General features: G+C 37.6%; 1 protein-coding gene across 1 annotated transcript in view; it reads right to left on the reverse strand.

The window, feature by feature from the left end:
* Window positions 1-4,108: 4,108 nt before the first annotated feature.
* LOC133636161 (apoptosis-associated speck-like protein containing a CARD) overlaps window positions 4,109-10,895 on the reverse strand; it is a 12,568-nt gene continuing 5,781 nt past the window's right edge. Inside the window, exons 2-3 of the mRNA XM_062029893.1 lie at window positions 7,190-7,282; window positions 4,109-6,407 (exon numbers count right to left, since the gene is read on the reverse strand). Coding sequence (XP_061885877.1) covers window positions 6,145-6,407; window positions 7,190-7,282 — 356 coding nt within the window. The 3' untranslated portion in view covers window positions 4,109-6,144. The remainder of the gene's footprint in view (window positions 6,408-7,189; window positions 7,283-10,895) is intronic.

Here is a 10,895-nt window from a genome sequence, read left to right on the forward strand (position 1 = left end):
TTACGGAGGTGAACAGTACTTTGGGCTGTGGGATTGAGTGTGTTGTGCGGGTGTTTGATTTGTATTGGTGGGTTATATGGATGGGAGGGTGGAGGTGTTTCTTATGCGGATTAATTTGCGGCATATTAAATATAGCCTGGTTGTGTTGTGGCTAATAGAGTATATATATGTCTTGTGTTTATTTACTGTTGTAGTCATTCCCAGCTGAATATCAGGTTCCACCCGCCTCTCACAGCATCTTCCCTATCTGAATCGCTCCCACTTCCCTCTGATCCTTCACTCTCACTTTCCTCATCCGCAAATATTTCATCCTCGCTCAAATTAAAGGGGTAATCGTCGCTTTCTCGGTCCGAATCGCTCTCGCTGCTGCTGGCCATGATTGTAAACAATGTGCAGATGTGAGAAGCTCCACAACCTGTGACGTCACGCGCATATCGTCTGCTACTTCCGGTACAGGCAAGGCTTTTTTATCAGCGACCAAAAGTTGCGAACTTTATCGTCGATGTTCTCTACTAAATCCTTTCAGCAAAAATATGGCAATATCGCGAAATGATCAATTATGACACATAGAATGGACCTGCTATCCCCGTTTAAATAAGAAAATCGCATTTCAGTAGGCCTATAAGTGCACAATACAATATACGCATTGCCCTGTAATCTAACACATATTTGACTTGTTTAATATAAAAATACTCTTAGACATCTTTTTCCGTACATGTGCAATATGAGATTTCCATGTCAGACCGTCATCCAGTATCACTCCTAAAAATCTAAGTTCAGAAACCCTTTCAATATCAATTCCATCTATTGACAGTTTGATCGTTTCCTCCCTTTTCCTTTTACAAAAATCATAAACTTTGTTTTTTTCACATTTAACGATAATTTATTGACATACTGCAGTTCACCAGACAGTCTGGTGAAAATACACCTAGTGGATGGAAGTGTACACTGCAGTCCAGGACAACCGCCACAACACGCATAGGGCAGATTCTGTTCGTATTGGTTTTAATTTTCCAATTGAAAAATGAATGTACATACACATTGAACGTCATGACAGGATGAAATTAATATTATGTTAAGTTATTTAGCTCTTCAGGAATCTTTCTGAGTTTTTAGCTAGGTACGTGGCACCCTGAACGTCCCTGAACTTTTCGGTGAAAAAGGGCATATTGGTATCTACTACAATAAAAGGAACTATTTTTTAGTATAAGCGGCAGTATAAATAAGCATTAATCACTGAGAGCTAGCGTATGTAGCTATTTGGGCTGCTACTGCTGCATCGCCTCTGAGTTGGTGAAAGTTAATTCTAGATTATAAATCATGCGTCTCACCTGGATAGTAGAAGGTTGTGGACATAAATCGACAAGTTGGTCAACTTTAAAATTCAACTTAGATCCGGAAGACATTGAGAAGAAGACGTGACAATCGTCTGCTCCCAGCATTTTTTACCTGAGGATTATGATGATAATCTAAACGGGGAACGCAGGTCTTGTGCTGAAAGATATAAGCATCCCAGTGACAGCAGACATTGAACAGTAAGTGATTGTTTTATTATGTTGATAGTTTGTTTATCTTGTTTAGCACGTAGCAATACTGCTACATGATGCTTAGTGTTTCACTAAAGCTGCATCTATTTAGCTTCTAAAACTTGTAGATAATTCTCCTTATATTCAGGCTCAAAAATATACGTTTCTGGATCATCATTTGTCCCAAAGTAGTCTTTGTTGTCCCTCATCAAGTCTGCTATGATTACGTGTTGTTGTTGTTGAAAGGAAAAACAAACGTGATGCATCCATTTGCTTAAAATGAGCAAAATGCGTGAATATTACATGTTTTTATGAATGTTACTACATTACATATATGCTTACAGTGTGTATATAAAACCTTGATGGAGGTTTTTGGATGTTGTGAGCTACTTATTGCTAAAGCATAAAGAACGGTGGCGCTATTGTCTTACATTAGAAGGCTAAGCTAGCTACACAACGCAAGCTAACATTGCTAACGTATCATTCCCACATTTCTAACCTACTGTTATTACTTACCGTTTCATTGCCGTAGATAGTAGTCACCGAGCCCGCCATTAAAACTAGTTTTTTGGAAAATCCATCTTTTTGTGAAAGTTTGCGGGTGGAGCAGGAATCTTCTTGGCATACACTTCACAGTTCACATTGCCGCAAAACAAAAGAGTTCTTACTTCTTCAGACGAGACTGGAGGTTTCAATAGTGTCCTGTGTTGTGTAGTACAACCAATAATATCATTTTTTTTCTTCGAGTCGTCTAAACCAGTGTTTTTTAACCACTGTGCCGTGGCACGCACACTGGTGTGCCGTGAGATATAGTCTGGTGTGCCGTGGGAAAATATGCAATTTCACCTAATTGACCTAAAAACTATTTTTTGCAAACCAATAATTCTAATCCGCAAGAAATGTGCCGTTGTTGAATGCCTGTGCTATCTTGCGATTGGCAGTGACCATGTAATACTCTTCCATATCAGTAGGTGGCAGCAGGTAGCTAATTGCTGTGTAGGTCTACTTTGAGAATTAGAGGTGCATTAGTGGTTATGGTTTCAATTCATATCGAATAATTGCGTCATATATGGTCAACATACGCTACTGAGTGTCATTTGTTAACATTTTCTGTAGTGGGATGTTTTTAAATTAAAAAAAGGTGCCTTGGCGCAAAAAAGGTTGAAAAACACTGGTCTAAAGTGTTTTTCAACCACTGTGCCATGAGATACAGTCTGGTGTGCCGTGGGAGATTATGCAATTTCACCTATTTGGGTTAAAGATATTTTATGCAAACCAGTAATAATAATCTGCAAATAAAGTGCCGTTGTTGAGTGTCTGTGCTGTCTAGAGCTCGGAAAAGTAACCGTGTAATACTCTTCCATATCAGTTGGTTGCAGCAGGGAGCTAATTGCTTTGTAAACGTCGTATCTAATGCTTAAACCAAAAATTAAAAAAAGGCGAGTGCCCCTAAAAAAGGCATTGAAGCTTAGGGATGGCTATGGAAAATGAAACTGAAATGGCTACAAAGTAAACAAAAACAGAATGCTGGACGACAGCAAAGACTTACAGCGTGTGGAGCAGACAGCATCCACAAAGTACATCAGTACATGACATGACAATCAACAATTTCCACACACAGAAGGATAGCGTCTGCACAACTGAAATACTCTTGATTGCTAAAACATAGCAGGTGCGGGGAATGGCGCTCAAAAAAGACAAGAAACTGCTACAGGAAAATACCAACAAAACAGAAAAAGCCACCAAAATAGGAGTGCAAGACACTACACACAGGAAAACAGCAAAAAACTCCAAATAAGTCACGGCGTGATGTGACAGGTGGTGACAGTACACCTACTTTGAGATAAGAGCTATAGTGATGCATGGTTGGTTATGGTTTGAATTCATATCCAACAATTGCGAGAATGACTTTTTACTGTCAATATCCACTACTGAGTTTACGTTTTTAATGTTTTCTGCTGTTGGTGTGCCTCCGCATTTTTTCAATGAACAAAAATGTGCCTTGGCTCCAAAAAGGTTGAAAAACACTGGTCGGCGCCTAAACTAAAGTTTGGGTAGATTTACACCATATACGGATAATCCGCTGACGATCTTCCCAGTGGGTGACATCACTAATTGTGCATATTCCAATCGGACCATTTGGAGGAAGCAGGAAGGAAGGAAGGCAAGATTGTTTTTATAAATATCTCCGCAATGCCTCCACGCATTGATTTCAAATCTCCGGGACTTACGCAGATCCCAAATGCACAGCAACGATAGGGCCCCTTTAAGGTCACAAAGAATCATTTTAATGGACAGATTCACATGCAACCAGTAATACCTGATAGTTGTAGCCAACTCCCACATTAGGAACTATAAAAGTACAATTTTTCGTACGTGCAAAAAGGATTTGTTGCATCTGGCAGAGAATTAAGTAAGGTGTAAATGCGTTAACACAGGGGTGTCCAAACTTTTTGACTTGGGGGTTGCATTGTGCGAAAAAAAATTATATATATATATATATATATATATATATATATATATATATATATATATATATATATATATATATATATATATATATACATATATATGTGTGTGTGTATAGGTTCTCTCTCTTTCTCTCTCTCTCTCTATATATATATATATATATATGATAAATGGGTTATACTTGTATAGCGCTTTTCTACCTTCAAGGTACTCAAAGCGCTTTGACAGTATTTCCACATTCACCCATTCACACACATATATATATACATACATGTGTGTGTGTGTGTGTGTGTGTGTGTATAGGCTCTCTCTCTCTATACATATATATATATATATATATATATATACCCTATACATACAGTATATAGCCTATACACTTATATGTGTATATATAATAGTAATATAATGGATATGTAATTAATATAAATGGACATTGAGAGTATGTGAAAGTTCGACTGCGACCTTGTTTACATCCGTGACAAACTCCTTAAAGTTTTGCAATCAATCAGAAATATCAAGCAGCTAAAATGCGTCAAACATGGATAAGTGTGTAATGGCTGTAATTTTGAATTTTATATGGTGAATGCACTTCTTTTTTTTAAAAATAATATCCACAAAGTTCAGTGACCATGTCTGTTGACGTTTTGTGTTGGTTGGATTTTTTTTTGCAACATGACTAGGGAAGGTTGTTAGCATTGGGTCATATAAATAAATGCTGCGGATTCTGTGCATAATTAAAGGTCATTGACATTCATTTTAAAATTTTAGAATTTTAAAATGAATGCATTCTCCCTGCGGGCAAGGTTCCGTCTCGCGAGCCAATTTGAAGACGTCGGGCCGTAGTTTTGACACCCCTGCGTTAAGAAATATCATTGTAATTATTAAGCAAAGCAATGCAAGTTAAAGCCATCCCTGACAACATTTGCATTTCAAAACATGGGAAATTTCTCTGGAAAATGGTAAAAAATAAGGGATTTTCATTTTCATCACAAAAAGCTGTTAAATCAATTAAAAAACATGTGGCAGACTTTCAGTCAGGTCCATTGTGTTACAAGAAAGTGTTGCTAACCACTGCACTATCCACTCCAGAGTATGGCCAACGTGGTTTCAAAGAAGGTAGCATAGCAACCTGTGAACGTGTGAGTATGGCCAGAGGATCTCCTGAATGATTGGTCAAAAGCCCCTCACGTGACTACAGGGCGCCATGTTTGCTACCAACTTGGAAACCCAGTTGACCTTACTCTCGCTATACATGGTTCTGACCCTCTCCAGCTGACCCATGCAGCAGTTGGCATCCCTGAAGTAAGGAAATGGGAACGGAATGAAGGACAAAAACAGGATTTCCCAGCAAAAACGGTAAGGTTGACAGGCAAGATTAAAACACTTTAAGACTCCGTGTTAAAGAAAGTGGCGCATAAAACACGAAAGTAGAAGTTCTAAAAAGAGCGATAAATACCCGTTTCTATCTAGCATTAGTAGTACAGTAGTACTTCAACTTACCAATATTCTAATATACAAGCTCTCTCAGCTCTTTTGAGTTACGAGCCTCCACTTTTTGAAGTAGGTACTGTCTAGAGATCGACACAATCCTGCCCCCCGACTACCGGAAGTGGGAACGTTCGTGCCTTGCTCGCCGGGCCCCAGGCAGACATACATATCACTTCTTGTTGCCTTTGACCTCTGCGATCCGTCACCTAAATACGTAGGTGTGCAACACGAACAATACCAATTGTCCATTGTTACACTGTGGAGAAGCAGTCCAAAGTCCACAGCAGTCCAAAGTCCACATCAGTCAAGTGAAGCCCAAGTGATAATGTACAATTTTACATTCACAAAACTACTATTGTTTTGGTTCTCATACAATAATTATTAGCGAAAAGTTGGTTTTCTTTTTTAAAAGGCGTGTTAGATGTTGGAATTTCACGAGGACCAAACACAGATGAATTTGGTTTAAGTTAATTTCACTGGGCGACGCTGATTTAAGATTCCGTTGTTTGGAATCTGGATGGTAGAAACATTTGAGCTCGTGAGTTGAAGTACTACTGTAGTTAGTCGCTGTATAAAATGATCAGAGGAGAGACAGATCGGTTCTAAAAGAGAGAGCAGATAAGACGTTGCTTAGCAATACCACAGGAACTGGTAGCTGGCTCTACTTGTTCTGCCTGAGTTCTGCCACCAGGTAAGGCTCCTCCTCCTCCAGGATTTCCAAGAAGACGTCCTTGGCCTTGTTGCCGGACTGGAGAGCCCGCAAGTAGATTTCCCTCATCCTTTGTTGCCTGACGTTCATCCTCAGGATCATTTCGTAGACTTCATCCTGGATGACTTTCTTGTCCAGGAGTTGATCCAGAATGGCACTAATGTTGCTCACTCTCTTGATAAGCTCCATCTTGTGTTTATCCACAAAGTGCTGTCCTGAAGAAGAAGAAATGAGACAAAATAAGAGAAGTTAGCACCTACTTTACATGTCTAATAAGTCCAGGTGTACAACTAATTATTTTTTTTTTAAACCCTGAAAGTTGTGGATTTAAATCCGATGGAAAGTTTCTTATTTGTTGATTACTTTAAGCAGGAAATAAATAAATAAACTGTCATGTTATATTTGAAGTTTTCGTTCACATTTTCACCAAAAAACATATATTTTCATTATGACTACAACTCCCAGGGTTTTAGGCCCGGTCTACATTAAGCTGGATAACCCCTTAAACGAATAATTATTTAGCCTAAGCCCCGTTTCAGCCACACTAAACCATCGTTTAAGATTCCCCTCCTTGGATATTTTTTTACACGGGTATGTGCACCGTGTATTTCCTGTGTCTTGTAAAATAAAAGAACATTTTACATTATTCCTAAAAGTTATTTTATCAAAACATTTTCTCACAATTTTGTGACAAAAAAAAAAATTGTTTTTACTTTAATCAGGTAAAATGGCATACCAATTTCTACACAATTATTATAAAATATTTTTTTCTCTCACAATATTATAATATTGCCCGAAAGTCCTTCACCATTTGTTTAATGATGCTAAAACTTACAAATCATTTTCAACAAAGCCCATAGGGGGCGTGTCCTAACATTTGGACATTCCTACATATTAATGTGTACAAATAGCATGTAGTACTGTGTTATAGGGCACTATCATATCACACCCCCATTGGTGGTCTAGGTTAGAGTGGCGACGATGACACGAGTACTACCTTTGCTTGAATTATCGTTGTCAACGCTTGACCTCGTACTGACGCCATTTGCGCCTCCGGCCGGGCGTCCTGCACTGTCCGTGCACTTGGCCTCTGCAAACATATGAAGACGGAAATTTAGCAATTACATATATTTAGTACAGAACAACTTGCATACTTAACAATCTGCAGTCATTTTAATTGAAATGTGTATATATATATATATATATATATATATATATATATATATATATATATATACAGTATATATATGCATACATACATACATATGCATACACACTAACATATATGTATACATATATACACACACATATATACATACATATATTTATATATATACATATTTACATATACAGTATATACATACACATATATATACACACATACATATACATAAATATACCTATACATACATACTGTACATACACACATATATATATATATATTGGTGATTTATAGATGTTTTTAGAAGACTTTATAGTAAAATAATAAACAAAAATATATACATATTTACAGTAGGTCTGGGCGATATATCGAATATACTCGATATATCGCGGGTTTGTCTCTGTGCGATATAGAAAATGACTATATCGTGATATTCGAGTATACATTCTCACACAGTTGCTTTTAGCTGCGGGCATTACACTACATGCGTTTCTCACTCTTTCTTGTCTCTCCTTCTCACAGAGACATAAAACAAGCGCACCGTCGTACATACGTCACATACTGTCGCGCGTGCAACGTCATACGCCCTCGCGGAGCAGAGAGGTAGCAGCATAGGTAACGTTAGCTGTGGTGTTAGCGATGCGGTGCGAGTGGTAATACGAGAGAAAGAAGGTGCGAATCTGGTAACAAATGAAGGAAGAAGAACTCATTCCCAAGAAAAACATAGTCTGGCGGTGGTTTGGCTTCAAGCGGGAAGATGTTGAACAGACAACCGTAATATGTCAAGTATGCGGCAAAAGCATTGCTACAGAAAGTAGCATTACTGCTAATTTGTAGCATCATTTGAAAAGTCACCCGCTAGAGAATAAGGAGTGCTTGAAACTCTGCATGTCAACATTTCCCGCCGGTGCCACCCAACAAAATGACCAAGCAACCATTTCCACATCAACACCGTATGGAGTTGGAGGTGCTGCTGAGCGGACGCAGGAGAAAAAGACATTTCGCTGAAAGGCAAAAGCCTTGCACTATTTTATGAAAATAAAACAGTGTTATACACTGAATTCCGGGCTCTCCTGGCTGTATGTGGTGGTCCGAAGAACCCACTAGAGGGCAACCTCTACACACTTGTTTTAAAAAGCTGCTTTTAACTTTTAGCACATGTAAACATACTGACCGTGTGTATGTACACTACCGTTCAAAAGTTTGGGGTCACCCAAACAATTTTGTGGAATAGCCTTCATTTCTAAGAACAAGAATAGACTGTCGAGTTTCAGATGAAAGTTCTCTTTTTCTGGCCATTTTGAGCGTTTAATTGACCCCACAAATGTGATGCTCCAGAAACTCAATCTGCTCAAAGGAAGGTCAGTTTTGTAGCTTCTGTAACGAGCTAAACTGTTTTCAGATGTGTGAACATGATTGCACAAGGGTTTTCTAATCATCAATTAGCCTTCTGAGCCAATGAGCAAACACATTGTACCATTAGAACACTGGAGTGATAGTTGCTGGAAATGGGCCTCTATACACCTATGTAGATATTGCACCAAAAACCAGACATTTGCAGCTAGAATAATCATTTACCACATTAGCAATGTATAGAGTGTATTTCTTTAAAGTTAAGACTAGTTTAAAGTTATCTTCATTGAAAAGTACAGTGCTTTTCCTTAAAAAATAAGGACATTTCAATGTGACCCCAAACTATTGAACGGTAGTGTATGTATGTTAGCTTTATAGTGGGGTGGGGGCCCTTTAGGAGCATAACAATATTAATAATCATAAGTAAGTAATATTGGAGATTGAGGTGGGGCCACAGGTGACATTGTGTTTAGGGCCACACAAAGCCAAGGGCTCATACTTTAGATGGTGTTATCCTATTTATTGACTTTATGGCAGGGAATGTCCAAAGTCTATTTGGAAAAATATACGAGGAGAAGGACGACTCGGGACACTCTGACAGTCAAGATGACGCGCAAGAACTTGTAATGGTTACAAGAACAAAGTGGAGGTTTTGACTGTAACAAACATGACATAAATCATAAATACTGGTAATATGTTGCTTGAAATATATTTAACTGCTTCGCTCAGGTGTGTCAAAACTGCCACTTTGGGGCCATTTTTGACCAGTAGATTACTTTTTACTGGCACATATATATACACATATGTGTATATAATATTAATACATCTACTTATATGTATATATATTTACACATGTATATATGTAACAAAAAATAAACATGCAGCTAAGATAGGCTCATATAATATATATATATATATATATATATATATATATATATATATATATATATATATATATATATATATATATATATATATATATATACATACATATATATATATAATTATATATAAGTATTAGGTTTATACGGTATACCGGTATTAGTATAGTACCGCGATACTAATGAATCATATTCGGTACTATACCGCCTCTGAAAAGTACCGGTCAGCCACCCACCCGCGTTGTCGTCACGTCGTGACATTGCTGGTTTACGAGCAGACGAGCATGTTCGGCAGCGCACAATCATGGAGTATTTACAAACAGAAATAGTGTGTAGACAGAAAAGGGAGAACAGACGCATTTTGGCCTAAAAAATGACGATAAAGTTGAAGTTATAACACTGAAACGCCTACCGGAAGAGGTGGTTTAAGACATGGCTACGTAGCTAGCGGCTAATGTCCTGCCCTAGTCGGCAGTGTTTTAGCTACTTCTAAACCACTAATCCTTGCCTCCACTGCAACAAATAAAGTACGTTTCTTACAAGTATCATCCCTGCAGGACGAGGAATAGCTAAACATGCTTCACCACACACCGTAGCTCACCGGCGTCAAAATGTAAACAAACGCCATTGGTGGATCTACACCTAACATCCACTGTATTATACCAAGTATAGTAGCGTATCTAGTCGATACTATTATGATTATGATATTTTTTGACATCACAACATCTTCTTTCATTTAAAAAAAATTATATTATGTTTATAAACTCAGTAAATATGTCCCTGGACACATGAAGACTTTGAATATGACCAATGTATGATCCTGTAACGACTTGGTATCGGATTGATACCCAAATTTGTGGTATCATCCAAAACTAATGTAAAGCATCCAAACAACAGAAGACTAAATGATTATTACATTTTAACATAAGTGTAGATAGAACATGTTAAAAGAGAAAGTAAGCAGATATTAACAGTAAATGAACAAGTAAATTAATAATTCCTTTTCCACCACTTGTCCTTAATAATGTTGACAAAATAATAGAATGGAAAATACCGGTACCAAAATATTGGTATCAGGACAACACTAATATGTAGAGATTAGAAATACATGCTTTAAAATGTAAAATCGGAAATTATCGGTATCGTTTTTTTTATTATCGGTATGGTTTTTTTGTTTTGTTTTTATTAAATCAACATAAAAAACACAAGATACACTTACAATTAGTGCACCAACCCAAAAAAACTCCCTCCCCCATTTACACTCATTCACACAAAAGGGTTGTTTCTTTCTGTTATTAATATTCTGG

Source organism: Entelurus aequoreus, linkage group LG20 (assembly GCF_033978785.1).
Source record: "Entelurus aequoreus isolate RoL-2023_Sb linkage group LG20, RoL_Eaeq_v1.1, whole genome shotgun sequence".
In the NCBI taxonomy this organism is placed as follows: domain Eukaryota; kingdom Metazoa; phylum Chordata; class Actinopteri; order Syngnathiformes; family Syngnathidae; genus Entelurus; species Entelurus aequoreus.